The 21,217-nt window shown below is 46.2% G+C and overlaps 1 protein-coding gene across 2 annotated transcripts in view; it reads right to left on the bottom strand.

Moving 5' to 3' along the window:
• Positions 1 to 1,355: 1,355 nt before the first annotated feature.
• TSHZ2 (teashirt zinc finger homeobox 2) overlaps positions 1,356 to 21,217 on the bottom strand; it is a 437,495-nt gene continuing 417,633 nt past the window's right edge. For both annotated transcript variants that reach the window (XM_079783349.1, XM_079783348.1), the window contains exon 3: positions 1,356 to 3,654. In XM_079783349.1, coding sequence (XP_079639475.1) covers positions 3,653 to 3,654 — 2 coding nt within the window. In that variant the 3' untranslated portion in view covers positions 1,356 to 3,652. The remainder of the gene's footprint in view (positions 3,655 to 21,217) is intronic.

Here is a 21,217-nt window from a genome sequence, read left to right on the forward strand (position 1 = left end):
GCACGCGCACACACAGCACACACAGCACACACACACACACACACACCCCTCCTCACTGCTTGACCAGAGTTACATAAGTGCTTCCCAAATGTATCATTTCATTTGTTTGTTTTCTCCATTTCAACTAAGCTCAGTGGCTTGTGCCTGTGACATTAATTGTGCAAGACTCAAACAACCAAGTAGGCACATTTTGGGGTGAGTTTTAAGAAATCTACTGGTGACCTTAAAGAAATTCCGTGGGGACTGTCCAGGCTATCCAATTTATTCTATGATTATATTCTGCTTTTAGGCCTTGACCTATTTTTAAGCTATTTCCTCCTGGTATATTTTTCAGAAGGAGCATTCCCTATTCTGAAATATTATTTTGAAAAACAGAACTAAAGCACAAATAACACAGGGAGTTGGACCCCATGTAAGCTCCCACCTCCCCCCCCCGCCACCCCCAGCTGTCTGGTGTCATATCTTTGGGAGCTGCGGTAGATCCCCGGAGGCCCAGGGCCTTGTGTGACTTCTTCACGTTGTGACCCGTGGCACCCAGGACAGTGCTGTGCACACAGCAGCTGCCCACTGAGGATTGTTGGGTGAATTTGCCGAATACATTGTGTTTCCTGTTCTGCCTTGTGTCCCCAGTGTTTTGTAACAGGTTGTAAAATGGGGCCAAATACATAAAACTTAATTATTTATATAGTTTTATCAACGGCCACTTCCTTTTGCAGCTGGTCGGTGGCCTTAGCTAGAAAGAGGGAGGGGGAAGGAAAGCCCCCCCCCCCCCCCCCCAGCTCACTGATACCAGGGGTGGTGGCCGGATGGAGATTCTTGAGTGTAATTTGCATGCCATCTTCCTTTCGGTTTCTAAAGTCCCGGCTGATCAGAACTACATTTATTCACGGAGAGGAAAAGAATGGTATGAAAGCAGATAAAAACATTCTCCCGAGTTCATACTACTTAGTTTTTCCCTCCAGAAAGCAGCTTTAGAAGCCTCACAGGGCTTGCCAAATGGAGACAGGCTGAGTCTCTAGGAATATACTCAGAGCTGTGTGTATGTCACAGCGCGAGCCCAGATCTGTTTCCTAAGAACATTAGCAGCTGTCCCTCAGTGGTGACATTTACGGTTACCAAGCGACGATTCATGAGTCTTACCAAATTTATCAATATTTTTGTCTCTCGCCTCCCACCCCACCCCTCCATAGAAATTGCACTAACAAAACTGTATAGATTATATGTTGAAGCAGATGATTTATTTTTTTTCTTAGACGGGAAACTATTTCCACGGAGCTGAGAACTGCATTGTTCACTCCCCCCCCACCCCCGCCCCCCTGGTTGGAACAAGAGCTCAAGAATTTACTTTTGGACGTTGCGGCAGAATCTGAATTATGAAACTTTATCGAATACCCCTGGGTCGGAGCAGGCAATTTTGCACAGCTTCAAGAACCTCAATGCTAATGCACTGATTTCCCTTTAATAGAATTTCGTTGTCAAAGGACAGGGCTCAGTAGAGTCCACCCTTCAATCTTAACCCATCCAAAGACTGCGCCTTTCCAGTTGAGCTCCATTCATTTCTGGTTGAATAGGTTAAGCAAAGACAGACCTCGCGGTTCTCAATTCACTTTATGATCCTCCCATCATAAAAAATAATATCAGCACCTTGCTTTTCATGTCAGAACTACATTTGAGCCGCTATTTCCTATGCCCATGAGTAAATCCCATAAAAGCCGCCCCGTTGTACTGTTGTGATTTTTCCTTGTGGGTGATTGATTGATGGATGAGTGCTGAAACCTCAATGAAGCTATTTCGACTGCCATCTCAATCCGATGATGTGAGGGGTGTAGTTTCTGTCCATGCCTCATTACTTCAGAATGACATTCCTGGAACTTCATTTACTTTTTCCCTCCTTCCCCGAAGCGCCATATTTTTTCCCATCTATGTTATGCATGCCATAAAAAAAGCAATTTGCTATTATATGTGGCATAAGGGCAACACTTTCCCTAGGAGGTAAATAAGTTTTTTTTTTTTTTTAAATCCCAATGTTGAATTTAGGGATCATGTCAAAAGTTCCAAAAATAATTCAACAGGCAGCCTCCATGAGAAATGGTGAAGAGGTTATATTTGGTTTCATTTTGTTGGTGTTGAGATTTTTTTGGTGTGTGATAACCTTGGTCGTTAAAGCAACAACAAAAATATTCCTTTTGTTTCAAAATCATCTAGTTCTTAGTGTTGTGCCAAGAATCACCTATTGCTGGGTAGCAGGTTGCAACACAATCCAGGCTTGTTTGTCCTTTGAGAATAAGGAAATTCACTGTTTAAATGCAATGATGGATTTCTCTATTATAGGTTGCTTTCAGTTGTATAGAAAATGCTCAACTCGAGCAAACAGATCTACCCCCTGCATTTCCAGAGTGTGCGCTAGGTATGCAAGACTTTTAATATTAAAACACGCTCTTCGCTTTTCCAAGTTGACTTAGGACCTGATTTTAATCTGTGTAATACAGTATTCCTGTTAATAATAACGTATAATTAAGACATCCGTTAAAAATCCATAACGTTAATTTAATGGAGAAAATCTAATACAGTTCTATTGGAATTTTTACGTTAAATTAACTTTAACGGGCTTTTAATGGATGTCTTAATTAGATCTCATTATTAACGGGAATATTCCACAAATTAAAATGGGGGCCCTCAAAGTTTTAATGAAAAAAGTTGCAGAAACACATTTAAAACGGACACCCTATTTCCTGCTCTCCGTGGCTCCTGAAGCCGAGCTGGCCTCAGAGCCGTAAACACCCGTCCTGCCCAGGAGATTGCGGGCCAGGCTGCGGCTGGACCCGCCCCAGCCTGCAGCGGCCGCAGCTTCTGGCTCCCTCCCAGGGCGGGCCCCGCACCCAGTCCCCATCCTCCCAACGGCAGGCCTCCCGGGACAGCGGCTCAAGGCGGGTTTTTTGACCCGGTGAGGACGACCCCCCTAGAGGTGCCCACGCCGCCTGGGAGCTCGTCCTCGGCAGCCACACGGTTAAGCCTGCCGGCTGGAGCAGCTCGCCCCGAGGATGAACACCGTGCGGAGGTCTCCTTGGCTCCAAGTCCGGTGTAACTTAATCATTCTTCCCCTTTGCGGTGATGAACGGCTCCCCAGGGCAGGGGCAGGCCTGGGCAATCCAGGTGCAACCGTAATTGTTGCTCCGAACAGAAACCTTTGCTTAGACAAACGCTCCCAGGGGGGTTATAAATAGGGAACGGACATCACCCGGAGAGGCGGGCTTCCCGGCGGCCAGGGCTGCGCGGCCCCCTTGGACGTGGAACTGTGGAGGCTCGGACTCCCCCCACCCTTTCCTGCCCATCGGTGTTCCCGGGCGTGATTTTTCTTCAGCGGCACTCGGTTTCCTCGGGACGGCGGCGAAAAGGGGGCCGTGGAGACGAGACGGCCCCGCTGCAGTTTATCAATGAGAATCTAATATCGTCCATAAGCAGAGAAGTGGAAATCAATACTTCATTACCAAATTGTTAGTGCGGACGGAGAGAAATGGCCGGGGGGGTTCTTTCGGGGCCGTCTTCTGAGAGCAGGGCGCCGGGAGTTCAAGGTCAGAAGCGGGGGTGGTGGACCGAGGGCCCGGGGTCCAGGTGAGGGGTCCAGGCCGGAGAGGCGGAACTAAGGCATTTGTCCTGTAATGGGAATCAGAACAACGACAAAAGGTGCGTTATTTTCTGAGGACGAGCTCCAGGGGTTACCTCCCCAGGCAGTCACACTGCCCCCCGAGACCAGTTCATTGGTGTTAACGTTCTGCACAGAGTCATACTTAAGTCTGGTCTAGGGTGTGCTGTAACCAGTTGATGGGACACGGAAGCGAAGAGCCAATTTAGGGGGAACAATTAAAATAGAACACGGGGAAGAGATATTTGTACATCATGTTCTCAGCACTATTCACAACAGCCAAGGGGTGGAAGCAACCCACATGCCCATCAACAGATGACTGGGTAGACGAGATGGGGTCTAGTCATCCAATGGAATATTATTCAGCTTCGGAAAGGAAGGGCGTTCCGACACATTCTAGGACGTGGATGGACCTCGAGGACATTGTGTGAAGTGGAAATAAAGCAGCTGTAAAATGACAGATACAGTATGCTTTTAATGATCTGAGGTACCTAGTGTCGGTAAACTCAGAGAAACACAAAGCAGGAGGTGGCCGCCAGGAGCTCTGGGGACTGGAGGGATGGAGACTTGCTGTGTAATGGGGATAGAGTTTTAGTTTTATAAGATGAGAAAGTTCTGGAGACGGATGGTGATGATGGCTGTACACTTAAAAATGATCAACATGGTGAAGTTGATGTTATTTGCATTTAGCCACAATTTAAAATGAAAAATACTATGTGTGACTTTTGCATTATAAAACATTTTGAAAAATAAAATATTTAACCTCACATGGCCTCACTACCCAGAGAGGGCTCCTAGTTACATTCCGCTATATTTTCTTCTAGTGTTTTCTTTGTCCGTGCATTTTTCTTTTTTTAATCCTCACCTGAGGTTATTTTTCCCATTGATTTTAGAAAGAGTGGAAGGGAGGAAGGGGAGTGGGAGAGAGAGAGAGAAACATCAGTGTGAGAGACATGTGCCCCCACTGGGGCTTGGGGTTGAACCTGCAACCCAAGAACGTGCCCTTGACTGGGAATCCAACTGGTAACACTTCAGTGCGTGGGCCGACACTCTAACCACAGGCCAGAGCAGTCTGTACATTTTTGTTGGGCTTTCATAGTTGTAAGTACCCACTGTGTAATATTTCTCTCTGTATTTTTCCATTTGCAAGTATCATTGTAAACAGCTACATGGGTTCTATAACCATTCTCTATTGTTGGACATTTAATTTGCTTCCAATTTTATTCAGTGATACATAACACTGCGATGAACATCTTTGGTTTAAAGCCTTTCAGTATGTTGTATTTTCTTTTTCTTTTTAAATTTCTTTATTGATTAAGGTATCACATGTTTGTCCTCATCCCCCCATTCCCATCCCACACCCCACCCTACGCATGCCCCCACCCCCCTGTTGTCCTTAACCACTGGTTAGGCTCATATGCCTGCACGCAAGTCCTTTGGTTGATCTCTCCCCTTTATCCGCACCCTCCCCTACCCTCCCTCTGAGGCCCGACAGTCTGATCCATGCCTCCTTGTTTCTGGGTCTGTTCTTGTTCATCAGTCTACGTTGTTCATCATTTCCCCTAGATGAGTGAGATCATGTGCTACTAGAAATACACTTATAAGAACCGAAAATGACACAAGCAATAATGGTTATGCTGAAAGGCAAATAAATCAGTCTGTAGTGAGTTTCTTTCTGGGCCAACAGTTCTTTTGAGACCCAATTTAAATGTCAAACAGTTCCTTACGTGTACATGTCAGCAATGACATTTCAGTTCTGGATGGTGGACAAATGGTGGTAATGCAGGTCCGACCCTCTCTGGTTTGGTCCTGGGCAACCTGCAGTGACGCACAGTAGTATGTTGTATTTTCATAAGCTTAAATTCCCAAGTGTGGAATTCCCAAGTCAAAAGATAGGGCCATTTTTCAGATGGGTACTAGACTTATTGTGGTGATCATTTCATAGGTTATGTAAAACACTAATCACTATGCTGTGCATGTAAAACTAATATTACATGTCAACAGTACTTGAAAAATAAAAAACATATTTTAAAAAAGGACCATTTTTTTTTTTTTTGTGGTGGGAGGTGCTGCTTAAAGTGTGCTTTGCTATGGTAGGTTAGTGAGGTGAATTTTTTTCAGATATGTGCTATTTGGATTACTGTAAAAATGCATATAATTTCCAACCCAATCTAGGCATTGTTCCTTGTTTATATCTTATTATCTAGTGCAGTGATTTTCAACTGGTGTGCCTGCCAGAATTTTTAAAATGTACAATACTGACCTTATTTCCCTTTACATTGTCAAATAAAAAAAATGACAACAGCCAACATATCCATAACTGAGTTGTTTGAATGCCTTGTCTTGAACCATAAATATAATGGACATATAATGGAGTTGTATCTTATCAGTCACATTGCATAATTGGTTAATTCTTGATACCAGAAATCCTTATATATAAGTATAGGCACCTGATTTTCTTTTTTTCATTTTTTAAATAATTTCTTTATTGATTAAGGTGTTACATATGTGTCCTTATTCCATTACCCCTGCATCCCCCCACTCATGCCCTCACCCCCCTGTTGTCTGTGTCCATTGGTTAGGCTTATATGAATGCATACATGTCCTTTGGTTGACCTCTCCCCCTTAACCCCACTCTCCCCTACCTTCCCTCTGAGGTTTGATGGTCTGATCGATGTTTCTCTGTCTCTGGATCTGTTTTTGTTCATCAGTTTATGTTGTTCATTATATTCCATAAATGAGTGAGATCATGTGATATTTATCTTTCGCTCACTGGCTTATTTCACTTAGCATAATGCTCTCCAGTTCCATCCATGCTGTTGCAAATGGTAAGAACTCCTTCTTCTTTACCACAGCGTAGTATTCCATTGTGTAGATGTACCACAGTTTTTTAATCCACTCATCTGCTGATGGGCACTTAGGCTGTTTCCAAATCTTAGCTATGGTAAATTGTGCTGCTATGAACATAGGGGTGCATATATCCTTTCTAATTGGTGTCTCTAGTTTCTTGGGATATATTACTAGAAGTGGGACCACTGGGTCATATGGGGTTCCATTTTCAGTTTTTTGAGGAAACTCCATACTGTTCTCCACAGTGGCTGCACCAGTCTGCATTCCCACCAGCAGTGCACGAAGGCACCTGATTTAAAAAAAAAGTCACTTGAAGCACAATGGGTAGGTAATTATTACTACTATTATTTTTTATACATCAATCAAAATTATACTAATTTTTTTGTCAGATATATTTTTTGCCGTGCTATAGAATTTTAGTAATTAGTTTATGTGTGCCCTGAGATGAAAAAGATTGAAAATTACTGACTTAGTGATAGTGATCATTTAGTGAGAAAAAAACACATTGGACCTATATATAATTAATATTTGGGAAAAGGAAATTTCCATGTTTCCAGTAGAAGAATAAAGACAAGTTGAAGATTATATGACACCTGACGCATATAGAAAAATTATGTGCAAAATAATCATAACAGGCAATATAAACAATCCCTTGGTAAGGAGTAGTATGACTACAATACTGGCCACCAGTTACTGTATACCTACCAAGTGCTAGGTGCTTTCCACATAATACCACTAACCCTTGAAACAATCTCAATTTAAAAATAGAAAAAAGGTCTCAGAGAGGTTAGTGACTTGTCCAAGCCGAAGATGGCTTAACGTTTAGGCCTCCCCCTTTGGAAGTCCCCATGCTCTCTTCAGGCACCTCCCTATCTAGATCATAGGGCGGTGATAGATCACCATCAGTGGAAGGCCTCACTCCCTTTGATGCCAGGTTTGCGTTTCAGAGGCAAAAGCTAGCTGCCTTTCCTCTGACTTGGTTGGAACCCATGGTGGGTCTGGAACCTTGAAGGAGAAAGTTTATGCAGTTAGAGGAAGGACAGGGTCTAAGAAAGAGAGAAAGAAAGCAGAGGCCAGAATTTGCAATGACATCAGAAGGTTGGAGGAGGGAGGAAAGGAAAGAGGATATGAATGACAAAGCTTATCTTCCCTAGAGAACGAAAGTGCCTTACATTGTACAGCAGGACGAAGTCTTGGGTGTGGTTTCATGTGAGATCTGTTTGAAGCCCTCACTTTCGCCTCCTTGACCATGATGTTAATGTGGAATCAGTTTTACAGAACCTTGTTTCATTGATCACTTTCTCGAACCTGTAAAAGATCTGATCAACACTCAAACTTTTCTGTCTGGGTTTCTCTTAGGGCAAAGTTTGTGTTCTGGGAAGAGGAGCAAGGAGAAAGAAAATCCTAATTTTATTATATTACTAGAGGCCTGGTGCATGAAATTCATGCACAGGAGGGGGGTGTCCCTCAGCCCGGCCTGCACCCTCTCCAATCTGGGACCCCTTGGGGGATGTCCGACATCCCTCTCAGAATCCAGGACCGCTGGCTCCTAACTGCTTGCCTGCCTGCCTGATTGCTCCTAACTGCTTTTGCCTGCCAGCCTGATCACCCCCTCACTGCTCCCCTGCTGACCTGATTGACGCCTAACTGCTCCCCTGCCAGCCTGATCGCCCCCAACTGGTCTGATCACCCCCACCTGCCCTCCCCTGCCAGCCTGATCTCCCTTAAATGTCCTCCCCTGCTGGCCCAATTGCCCAAAACTGCCTTCTCCTGCCAGCCTGATCACCCCCAACTGCCCTCCCCTGCTGGCCTGATCACCCACAACTGCTCTCCCCTGCCGTGACCTGCCTCCTCGGCCGGGACCTGCCTCCTCCACACAAGGTGGCGGAGACGCCAGGACCAGCCTCCTCCATGTCGTGCAGAGCCATAGGACCCCCAGGACTCACTGTGCGGAGCGGCCGCCGGGCCCCGCCTCCGCTTTGCATGCGGCCATCTTGTGGTGGCCATCTTGTGACGATGTGGTGTGAGGACCACCTAGGCTTTTATTAGTATAGACTAGAGGCCCAGTGCATGGATTTGTGCATGGGGGGAGGAGAGTCCCTCAGCCTGGCCTGCGCCCTCTCGCAATCCGGGACCCCTCGGGGGATGTCTGACTGCCGGTTTAGAATTGGGCTTAAACCAGCAGTCAGACATCCCCTGAGGGATGTAGCAGTGCACCAAGCACCGCGCTGCTTGCACTCATCCTGGCCCTCTGCGCCTGCTGCTGCCGCGGAGTTGTAAGAGGCTCCTGCCCCCGCAGCTGCACTCGCCAGCCATGAGCCTGGCTTCTGGCCGAGCGGTGCTCCCACTGTGAGAGTGCACTGACCACCAGAGGGCAGCTCCTGCGTTGAGCATCTGCCCCCTGGTGGTCAGTGCACATCATAGTGACTGGTCGTTCAGTCGAAACGGTCACTTAGGCTTTTATATATATAGATAGTCCCTTTCTTGGAAATCACAATACACCTTAGCATATTAAAGACGGAGAAATCCGGCAATTAAAACCCAACCCGACCAAACACAACATGTGTTTATGTAACACAGGGCTCCCCAGCTTGGTTTGGTAACCCTTTTCTTCCCTACTAAGTGCTCACACATATACCTGAGTGCCATTTTCTGGAAAACACCTTAATGACAAACTCTTGTGCAGACCAAGGAAGCTGAGAGTTCTGAAGATCTCAGTCTCTGATCCTTGACTCACGTTCCTGGCTTTTTTGAGTCTCGGTGTGAAAGGGTCCTGTTGTAGTGACCATGTGACATTTCCCAAGTTTATCCTGTGCTTCCCATGCCCAGCCCAAGCCTGACCTGTCAGCTTCACAGCGCTGCAAGGCGGGAGGTCAGTGTGCCTGCACTTCCCAGAGAGGACATGGGCATCAGAGGGGTGAGCCCACGGTCACCCAGCGGGTAAGTGGGAGAAGAGTATTCGGATTCTAGGGTTTTTCTTGTCTCTTCAATCACTGCTTTTTATATTGCTTGTGATGGTTTGGTGTACTATAGTATTAAACGCTAGCATTATTAATAATGGAAAGTCATTTCCCCAAGAATATCTGTGTAGTTACTCCGTTAAATTTCAGATCCAAGTGTCTTCTGTTCAGACCTGGCTATGGCATTATTTCCATCTGAGAGACCTCCTCGTATCCCACCACGTAATCGAAGTGGTAGATTCTTCTGGAAGGTCAGTGCTCCTGTACCAGAGGAGAATGGTACACAGGACACCTGAATTTTGGACCTGAATTATATATGTTGGGACAATATACCCTTTCTTATTGTTCCTTATTTTAAAAGAAGAAAAACCTATTTTTCTTTAGGTCTAAAGAGGAAACCCTGGCATAAAATTAGAACTAGGAAACCCAGGAAAGGAGACTGAGAACTAGTCTTCTTATTTCTTGCTTTTCAGAAGGAATCATGTGGAGTGGGTTCAGAGAGAGAAAGCAGAGACCTGGGTTGCCTTGCAAACGGGGGAGGACACGCTTTGCTGCTGCACGGGGTTGCCCCTCTTCTTTCTAATATGTTGAGCTACTCCTCTACAAATACAACAGAAATAAATAAAAAATTTAATTACATATCTACAAAGTCGTTGGCAATGTTCATTAAGTAGAGTTTGTGAGGGAGAGCCAGGCGAGAAGATGTAATTATTTTGTATTAATTACAGAGCCACCAACAGACGCATGGGATTATATATACTTTAATTTGGCGCTGCTAGAATGGCTAATCCTTCTGGCAAGTCATTTTGGCTGGCTCTTCGTCCCCCTTGGCCTTGCTCAGTGCCCCCACCCTCTTCTCTCTCCACTCCACACCCTCTTCTCAGAGCGGCATCTTGTCCGGGGTGTTTTGTGACTGCTACCCCGTGGGCACCACCAGCACTGAACGCTTAGGGGCCGGGGGCGGGACCGCCTGGCAATGTGTGGGACGCTTTCTTACAGGATGGTCTGTCTCTCATTCTCGGCCATTTTTGGAAATCTCTCTGCAGGTCAGGGTTTTTCAACTATTGACATCTTGGGCCATACAATTCCTGTTGTGGGAGACTGTCCTGTGCATTGTAGGCTTTTTAGCAGCACCCTGGTCTCTACCTACTGATTCCAGCCATCTCCCTTACCCTGGAGCTCGATAAGCCAAAATATCTCTGGGCATTGCCAGTGGTCCGAGCCAGGAGGCGGGGGGGTGGGGGGGTGGAGGGGGAGAGCGGAGGAGGGGTGGAGAAATCATCACAGGCTCAGAACTGCTGACAGAGGTGGAAAACGTTTCTAATCTGAGCCTAGAACTCAACTCCATTTTACATACAAACCCAAAGTCATTTATGCACAATTGCACACACACTGCATTTTCCCGAAATAAAGCTACCTTGCCAACCAAGAGAAACTGTGTTTGGTTTGGGATTTCAGTGGGAGTTACTTGTCCTTTTAGAAAACCCAGCTGCCTGTGCCATGGCTGCTGGTGATATATGAGATGCCCATTCCACAGCCCCCAAATGATCTGTGGGTGTCGCCCACAGGTTCCCGGGGAATCCGCACACAGGAGCACACGTCGGACTCCCTCATTATTCCTCCCAGGACCTCGCCCCTGAGTGCGGGCCACTCGCCCTGCTGACTCAGCATCTGCATGGGAGCGGGTGCCCCGGTGGTGCCTGGCACGGTCAGTGTGAGAAGTCCTGTTCAGTGAAGTTCTGTGCCCGAAGCCTTCCCTTTCTCTCTTATTGCACAGTCACAACACACGATGGGTTCTTTTTGAAAGGGTGTGCATAGGCTGGTCACGTGATCGATGAGTGTTATTTCAGGATAGTAAAGGGGAAATTATGGAACCTTTGTCTGCAAATGGCCACACTGGTCTGCAAAGGGCCAGGACCCCTGCTCGACACACGCCCTTTCTAGGCAGCCGCCGTTCTGTAACGTGGAATATCCGCATGCTGAGGCCTGCGAGTCCCAGATCTGTGCATCCGACAGGCTTCCTGACATCTCCATGTGTACATCTCACAAGGTAACTTTTTCAATTCGGGGCATGTGAGTTCCCCGGCCGCAGCCTGTCCCCTCCAAAGTTTCTATTCACAGGGAATGAAACCTTAAACCGCTCAGTTGTTTTGGCCAGAAAGTTGGGTCATCCTTAACACCTACTCATAAAATTCCTCTGCAAACTCGATTTCTGTCTCCACCCGCAGCGCCCCAGTTCCAGCCTGTGTGTATTGTCCCCAGTGACTGTCGTAACCTCCCATTGGGCCCCTGATTTCACTCTGTGGCCAGTCCATCATGTTCCGTATGGCAAACAAAGTGAGGTTATGAAAACTTACAGCAGAGTGAGGCACTCACTCCCCATTTCCTCCCTGCTTACCCTTCAGTGACCTATTCTGCACTTAGAAAGAAACCCCTTGTTTTTCCAGAACTTTCCTCCTGCTCTGGCCCTGCTACTGCTCTGACCTTGCCTGGGTCTCTGCCCTTGTTGAAATGTCCCAAGAACACTGGCCTTCTGACGGCTCCTGAATCAGGCCTCAGGGTCTTTTCAGTGCCGTTCCCTCCGCCTAGAATGCCATTCCACCCAGTCTTTGCTCAGCTAGCAACTGCTCATCCTTAAAGTCGTAGTGGAATTGTCACTTCCTCGGAAGAGAGGTGGGGACTGTGTGTCTTCCCATCACAGTAGGTATCTGGCCACATAAGCCAGTGTCTGGCACACAGTAGGTACTCGACAAACATTTGTTGAGTGAGTGAAGCCCTAAAGACAATAATTCTAAATGATCTATTCCAATGTGGAAATTTTGAAAAAGTATTTATTACTAAAGAAATAACAGAATCAAAAAAAGATTTACCTGGAAGTCTTATTTGTCTAATTCTATCAGAGCCATCTTAGAACATGTAAAGCAGGCGTCCTCAAACTACGGCCCGTGGGCCACATGCAGGTGTTTTTGCCGTTTTGTTTTTTTACTTCAAAATAAGATATGTGCAGTGTGCATAGGAATTTGTTCATAGTTTTTTTTAAACTATAGTCCGGCTCTCCAACGGTCTGAGGGACAGTGAACTGGCCCCTTGTTTAAAAAGTTTGAGGACCCCTGATGTAAAGGAAAAAGAGAAGAGACTAGAACAATTAGTCCAAAGAAACGTAAGTGGACACCATGGAGCTTCACCATCTGTCTGGTACTTTAAACTCCAAAGAATGATTTATCCTGCCATTTTGAAGCAATTTATGTTAAACAAAATTTTTTTTCAATCCTCACCTGAGGATATGTTTATTGATTTCAGAGAGAGAGGAAGGGAAAGAGAGAGGGGGCGGGGAGAGAAACAGCGATGTGAGAAACATCCATCAGCTACCTCCTGTACTGGGGATCAAACCTGAAACCTAGGTATGTGCCCTGATGGGGAATAGAACCTGCAATCTTTTGGTGTACAGGAGGAGAGGAGAGGAGAGGAGAGGAGAGGAGAGGAGAGGAGAGGAGAGGGGCCACCCGGTCAGGGCAGCAACTTACAATTTTCAAAGAACATTCTTTGGAAATACATTGGATAAATAACAGTAGCCTGAAGATAAAGAGGTGAGGCTAAGGGAGTTTAAACAATGTGCCCCATGATGATTAAGTGATGGGTCAGGATGCCTGACTCCTTATTTAGGACTTCTTAAAACTGAAATAAAGAGAGTGGAATATAAATGCTGAACATTTAGAAAACGTATCATTAAAAAAAGACTGTGACAAGGAAGCAAAGTGGAAATGGAGACGAGTGATTTTTAACCGTGTAATCCTGGGAGAAACCTACAGGTAATATTTTTCCAAATTGATTTTACAATTTGAAAATCCAAATGGGCTTACCTACATTGCTGAATTTCATCATTAGTGTTTCTCCTAATTGTTCCTAAGAGAAATCTCTGTGTGCAGAAAACCTTAAACTTAGGTTGAATTCCAATCCTTAGAATGAATAAAATCGTTGGTTAAATGTAGGGAATACTTTTTGTACACTAGATGTGGCTTCATGTGAGTAGGCAGGTAATATTTTAAAATGCTATCTAGTATATTTTCCACTTCTTAATTCCTTTCTTCCCTGTAGTTTTTCTGTCACTGAAAATAGACTCATTGCTCTTGGAGAGGGAGGTCACAAAATAAACCGGTTTTCTGAATGGTGAGAGAAGCTTTTTCTTTCTTATAGTGAACCTCAAAGAGGTTGAGTCAATGATAGAATTTACAAGTTATATACCCGTAACATCCACAAATGTTAATTGTAGACCCACCGCATATGAGCTATTCTATTAATCATTTCAACCACCCAAAGAGATATCCAATATTACAGAGGACAAAACTGAAGTTTAGATCATTGAAGTGACTTATCCAAGGTGCAATGACAGTAAGTGGAACTGAATATTCCAACAATCAATTGGAATATACATTTTCTAGGTTTCAGAGCCTTTACTCTGGAGAGCTTGTTTGGAAGTTCTAGCAGGAGAGCGCAGCTGCTCGTATACCCTTGACCGAAGACCGGTCCTCTCCTTGGGGGGAAGGTCGTCCTCTTGGACCCGGTGTGCAGCTTCGGGAGGGACACACAGGGATGGGGAGGGAGGAGGGGACACCCGCCTGGCCAGCCAGATCAACCGAATCAACCCTGGTGATCAATGGGGTGACAGATGTCGCAGCCAGATCGCCCTCACATCCCGGAGCTTTTACTCTTAACCGCTAAGCGAACTGTTGCTGATGTCAGAGCTGGACCGAGGAGACCACCAATTCTTTGTCAAGGGTGGTGCTTGATTAGATCCTTGAAGACTAGGAGGCAATACTATTATTGATCTTGATCATCTTCTTCTTGGAACATTTAAGTACCATGGCATGCAGGTGGTAATCGACACACTGGGAAATCTCAACTTCTGAACTTCCTCTTAAAGCACAACTTGTGATACATCTGCCGTATGTCTCCAATGCATGCTCTGTGCTTCAGGATGGTCCAGAGCCAACTGCCTGCAGCTCTGAAGCTGGTGGAGAGATTTCCTGTGGTCAGTCTCGAGCACAGCAAACACCTAAGCCGACTCCAGCCTCACCACCAACTGGTGTGTAACAGAGCGGGCGAATTGGAAATAATTCAGCAAATAAGTTCTCTTTTCGTCTACTTAATGGGCAGCCACGGAAATGGTTTCCAATCTCATCACCACCATGACCAAAATGCATGCAAAATGGCTGTTGACTGAAACGGGCAGAAACGGGGTGATATCTTGGAGAACAACAACAACGTCAGGAAGACGCGCAGTCTCCTGAGAATGGTGCACATGCTGTCACGCCATGTCATCCGTGTCAGCCTAGAAGTTTTCAACGGCAGAAAAAAATGTTTTCCTTAGCGCTTGCTCTTCAACGTCAGGGTCCCCAAGTAGTTAGGAAACAGAAATGAGAGAAATGGCTGAGGGTTTGCCCTATGAAAATCTCTTGACAACTAATGATGGGATCATGAAGTCTTAACTGCCGAACAGTTATCCCAATTACAACCAGAAGGACGTCAATCTAAATGAGAGTGATAAGGGGAGAGAGGCATTCTCCTCGCCCTCCCATCAGCCGGCGTTCAACACGAAGCTCGTCTCCGTGTGCAGCTTTGACAAAGCATGGATTGAATAATTATTGAAAAGGGATGGAGCCCAGTGCTAAATAAAACACACACACACACACACACACACACACACACACACACACACACACGCAGAAAGGAATGGTTTTAATTTTTAAAAATATTTGGTTTTACCATGGGAACCTCCTATTGTCTCTTTTGCACTCTACAATAGCACAAAGATTATGCCAGGTGTTTCTGCCAGACATTAAATACCAGGAAAGCTTTGTGTGTTTATAAATCCCTATGGAAAAGCTCAATCTTGGGATGGATCATGCGTCCTTTTTTGCTTGCGCTACTAGGAAGCTCACAGTCAAATTGTTGGCCCGACTTTAGCAACTGTGTCTCATCCAAAGGCTCCAGTCTACACCCTCTGACTTCTCTTTAGATTCCCTCTACTCCCCTTTGGCATATTTGTTGAGAGTTTGCCTCTGCCGTCTACTTGCTGTGTGATGTTGGGGGAAATGACTTACCCCCTCTGAACCTGTTTTCAAATCTTCAAAATCAGAACAATAGTAGTAACTTCCACAAATGGCGCCTGGGGCACAAAATATGCTCAATAAAATGTAGGTTTAAAAAGTGATTCTCTTTTCTTTCATGAATTTATTGCATTACATGTAAGATAGTCCCTTAAAAGTGCTGCGGAATAAGATGTAGAATAAAAACAAATACATACATAAAATTCTACTTATGTGTGAGAAGTAAGTAATCTTCAGGTCTTGGAAAATGGATTATTCTTTCTTTCTGGAAATTTAAACAAGTAGAAGAGAGGCTCTTTAGTTCATACATTAGCCAGTGTTGGAAAGAAATCAGTTGTCAATTTGGATGTGAAGCTAAGGTAAGCTTTTCCTTTTTATAAATAAAAGAAGGGTAAAATAGCATCTCAAGCACTTGCTGTGGCTATTAAGAAGGAAGCAGGAGGCAGTCACAGTACTTACCACTTTACTAAGTGCTCATTATAGCTCTGCGCTCTACAGTAATGCTGAGACATAGCCCCATTGTCCCTACTTATTGATGAGAAAACAGAGGCTTGAACTGGTTAAGAACTTGAATGGAGGTCAGAGAGTTAGCAAGTGGGAGAGCCAGCATTTCCATTCAGATATGTGACTTCGCAGCTTCTCCAGCCAGTATTCACTGCTGTCGATGGAACTCACCAGCATGTTCTAAAGGCACATTTCTCAGTAAAGCTAGGTAATGAAACACGAGAAGCACTGAAAAACGGCCCAGCTGTTTTGTCCCTTCAAAAGGAAATTAAACGGGTGGCAAGGCTCGGAACAACTCTCTGGCAAGGAACAGGGAGCACGCCCACGCGGTGCCACCATGATGCCGTGGCTGCCATGCGGCCATTCTCCCACACGGCTGCTTCCGGGGCCCGGCCATGGAAGAGAGATTCCCCTGCACCCATTTTTATTGAGCCACATTCATATACTCCAAAGGGCACTTAAATTGTTTGAAAGAGGTCTAGATACTGGCAAACACCTCCATAAACAACCCGGACAGCTTAAAGTCCAAACCGCCAACAACATGATTCACAATGGAACCCGTCTTCCCTAAGTGGAGCGTGCAGCCGAGTGTTATTTATTACAACTAACTTACAACCACCGAGTCACTGTGTGGGCACCGCGCGGGTCACTGCTGCTAACTGTGAGCTGCTGGTGTCTAGGAGGAACTGCATGCCTTCCAAGTGTGGAAAACAAACAGGCAGACTTTTTTTTTTTTTTTTACCACCGTGATTATGTGTCCAAGGCCCCACGGCAGCCCTGTTTGTGGTGTGCCACCCTGGGAAGGGGTTGGCATGGGGACACATGCTAAGAGGAAGAGCCACTTTCTAAGGAGAGCCTCCTTCGTTTCAATGATGTGTCATTCATTGGGTGCCTACCCTTTGCTGAAGCTTGACTGCTGCTCTTTTCATTCTTTTTTTTTTTTAAAATTAAATATATTTTATTGATTTTTTACAGAGAGGAAGGGAGAGGGATAGAGAGTTAGAAACATCGATGAGAGAGAAACATCGATCAGCTGCCTCCTGCACGCCCCCTACTGGGGATCGAGCCTGCAACTAAGGTACATGCCCTTGACCAGAATCGAACCTGGGACCTTTCAGTCTACAGGCCTACGCTCTATCCACTGAGCCAAACTGGTCAGGGTTTCATTCTTATAATAATTCCCAAAGGTAACCCTTCCAAATCCCCTTTTTTGGGGGTCAGGAAAATGATGGACAGAGATTTAAGTAACAAAACCAAGATCACATGCCTGGCAAGTGACAGACTGGAATTGGAACCCAGATTTCTCTGTTACCAAAGTACCACATTGTTTCCTAATAATAACTATGTCCCTTTACCAATTTGATTGCTGGTAATAACCCCCAACCCCCACAATAGATTGGGAAAATGTGAGTTAGTGTTGCCTCTTTAGATGAAGGACCGGAGGTCAGGAGGGTGAACTGTCCCACCGCCCACACCATTTCCTAGAGGAGCTGGAAGGAAACCAAGGTTGGTCGGAATCTCACACCGAGTTTCGAGTTTCATCTGACTCCACCAGCACTCCCCAAAGTACATCGGGAAAGTCCGAGTCCCCTGAGATGCTCCAAGAAGAAAAGATGTTCTTTTATTCATTTGTTTATGTTTTAAAGAAACCTCCGGAAAAATGTCTAGCTCCTGGCCCCCTCACAGCCTTTGCAGCTGCTCTGCCCCTCGCCCGGGGGCCCCTCCCGTGGCTCTGCCCAGGTAATTCCTGCCCCGGTCACCCTCTGGCTAAAGTAGCACATGCTCAGAAAGACCTTCACTTAGCCCAGGATGGAGACTGGGTCCCCAGACTGCCTAGCTCTTACCCCGACTTGTCATGAATGATACGTCGGTTTGTGTGAAGGCTGGTTTCCGGCTTTTCTCCCCCACTAGCTGTCAGGGGTTGACTGCTGAGTTCAAGTCTCCAAAGTGCCACCCCATTGGTGTCACTTGGTGAAGACACTTGAGTTTTTCTTCATAGTTCACCCTTGCTCACCCTTTGAAGAACCACAGAAATGAAAATGAACGACTGCAGGGTTCCTCCCTGAGCCGACCACCTGGCAGATGGCGACATGAAGGCGCAGACTTCACGTCCATTGGATGACAATGGGAACACTTGAGCCTGGGCCCAGTGGTTAACCAATTGTATCTGATTTCATCCTCAAGGCAGATGAGGAAACAGGTTCAGGGCTGTTAAGCAGCTTGCCCAAGTTCACAGCTGTAAGTGGCACAGAGTAATCCGACTGTGCCTTCTGCCTCTGAGTGGGCTCCCCACGCTGACCTCAATCCACACTGGGCCACTTCAGGAGATTCTGCCTTAATTGTCTGGGGTAGGCCTGGCACTGGGTTTTAAAATTTCCCAGGGGATTCTAATGTGTTGCCAAGATTGAGAACTATTGCTCTACTGCATGATTGATGGATTGCTGACTGTCTTTTAATCAATTAACCCTTCTTATAAAGACTCAGTAGAATACATGAAGTTCAGTTCTATAACAGTGTTCCTACTTCCTTCCCTCTGTCTCTTTCTCCGACCACCACTCCTAAATCTGCATTTCTGTGTAGATGAAGTTCCTTCACAACACACACCCACCCACCTACAATGCACTACTGTTTATAAAGACAGCCACCTTAGTCACAAGTCCCAGCCACAATAGTCTAGTTGCATCTCAGATAAAAACCTGAGCAACCGAATTTCCATACAAACAATTTGCACAAGACCTTCAGGTTCCTGGGGTTTGTGTATTGCTTTGCACTTCAGTAACAGCAATCACTATTATTAAATAATGAGGCTTCGCCTTGTACCAGGCACTGTGTGAGGCTGGTGGGGGACAGAGAGGCCCCCACAACAAAACAGAAGTGGGTATTTCCATCAAGACTTTGCTACAAAGGTCTCCAGCTCATGGGAAGTGAAGGGATGGTCACCATGGCTGGTAAGAGGTGCAGCCAGGATTTGAACTTTCCTCTGCCCACTCCACCACCACCTTCACTAGACTCCCCCTTCCCACCAGACCACACTGCCTCCTAGAGACCGCTTCAGACTCTACTTGTGATCCTGCCTATGCACTGAAAAAACACTGAACCACGCTTGTTTTCTGGAAGGAACTCAAGGTTTCCTCCACTCCCAAATCAGAAGCAACGATATATATTAAATGTCTCACTTATCAAACGTTCAGTCCTTCTAAGCACAGCTATAAATGAAGCGGGAGGGGCCCTCCCATCTCTGTGTGAAGGAAGTTATGGAGAACTTGTATGGAGGGCTCCCAGAGCCACGAGCTGCTCCCTCTGAGGCCAGGGGCAGGCCAGGGCGGTGGTGGTGAGAAGTAACCACTGAAGTTAAAGTAACAATACAAAAGCTTTGGTGATAACATGGAAGCCAGTGTTATGAACTGAATTGTGTCCACCCAAATTCATATACCTCAGGATATGGCTGGATTCGGGCATAGAGCCTTTAAAGAGATGGTTAGGTTAAGATGAGGCCATTAGGATGGGCCCTAATCCAATTGGGCTGGTGTATTTATAAGAAGAGGAGATTAAAACACATGGAGGGAGACACCAGGATGCGCAGGAGCTCAGGGGGAAGACCATGTGAAGACACAGGGAGAAGACAGCCTTCTGCAAACCAAAGAGAGAGGCCTCAGAGGAAACCAACGCTGCGACGCCTTGATCTTGGACTTCCAGCCTCTGGAACTGTGAGAAAATATATTTCTGATGCTTAAACCCTCAAGTCTGTGGTATTCTGCTAGGGCTGCCTGAGCAAACAAACCACCAGGGGAGGAAAAACAAGTGTGTAAGGTCTGAAACTGATCTCAATGGCATCGAGGCCACCATTTCTTCCACATTCTGGAAGGTGTCTTCCACTCTGTTCTCTCCCATGCCCATCCTGCCTGTGGGGTATTATTAAGGCCACCCCAAAATAGAACAAAAAGGAGGCCCGGAACATTTCCACAAAATCATAAAGCAATGTCATGGCCAATGCGGCACCACAGCTCTGTTTTAGAATTTCACTTCGGGTGGGTTACAAATGCTTTGGGGGAGGAAGTCCTCTGGGTGGGTCAAGGGGGGTTTCTAGACACTGATGCCTCCATCATTCTTTAGCTTATGTGGAAAGGACATTGGAGCTCCCCAGGAACCGTGGACTGATTGAGAAGCGTTGCCTCGGGTATCAGTTCTCCTTCAGGACTGAGACTTTCAAAGAGCTTCTCAGAAGGGAAGGGGATGTGGAAACTTCCAGAAGGGGCAACCATGGGTGTGTGAGAGAGTCTTTTGGGGACTTCCTACCCTCATTTCAAGCAATCACTTCATTTCATCTCTTTGGTGTATATAAGGGCTCCATATAAGATGTATTTGAAAAACATATTGAACTGTTTTCCAAAATTATTACTTCAATTTTATATAACAACTAGTAGCCCATTTGCAGGAAGAATCCTGCAAGCAGCCGCTGCAGCCGCCACCGTTGCGGCCGCTGCGCTTGCACCCGAGGGCCGCTGCCGCCCGCCCTGCTCAGCCCTGCTCCGCCCCGCTCCACCCCGCCCGGGCTTTCCCTCTGGCAGCCACCTTGCTTTCCGCTTTTCCTCCCTCTTCCTTCTAAGTTGTCTTCAGTCTTCACTCCTCCCTCCCTCAGCGTATGCAAATTAACCACCATCTTTGTTGGGTAATTTGCATACTCGCCCTGATTGGCTGGTGGGTGTGGCTTTGGCTGGTGGGCATGGCTTGGGCGTAGCGAAGGTGCGGTCAATTTGCATATTACTATTTTATTAGGTAGGATGATGGGACGATAACTAAGCCCAATGCCACTGGCCCGGGTGAGCCTGCAAGACTTTGATTGTGCATTTTTGGGCTCTAGCCTTGTCATTGAACACAGCAAATTCTTTCAGCCAACATTGGGGCCGCATTTGCGTGGAGCCAGTCACTGGGTAGTGTTTCAGTACGGGGAGCAGCAGGACCTCTGCCTTCAGGGAGTTGGCATTGCAGAGGGAGAGAGGCACGGACATATGCAAGACCATGGCAGTGAGCTACGTGCTCTGAGGATGGGAAAGCAGGATGGAGAAAAAGTGAGTGGATGGCATGTGAATATCAATGTGGCCACTTTGGGAAGGGCCCAGGGAAGGCCTCACTAGAACGTGACATCGGTGCAT

The sequence above is a fragment of the Cnephaeus nilssonii genome (assembly GCF_951640355.1).
Source record: "Cnephaeus nilssonii genome assembly, chromosome: 11".
Taxonomy (NCBI): domain Eukaryota; kingdom Metazoa; phylum Chordata; class Mammalia; order Chiroptera; family Vespertilionidae; genus Cnephaeus; species Cnephaeus nilssonii.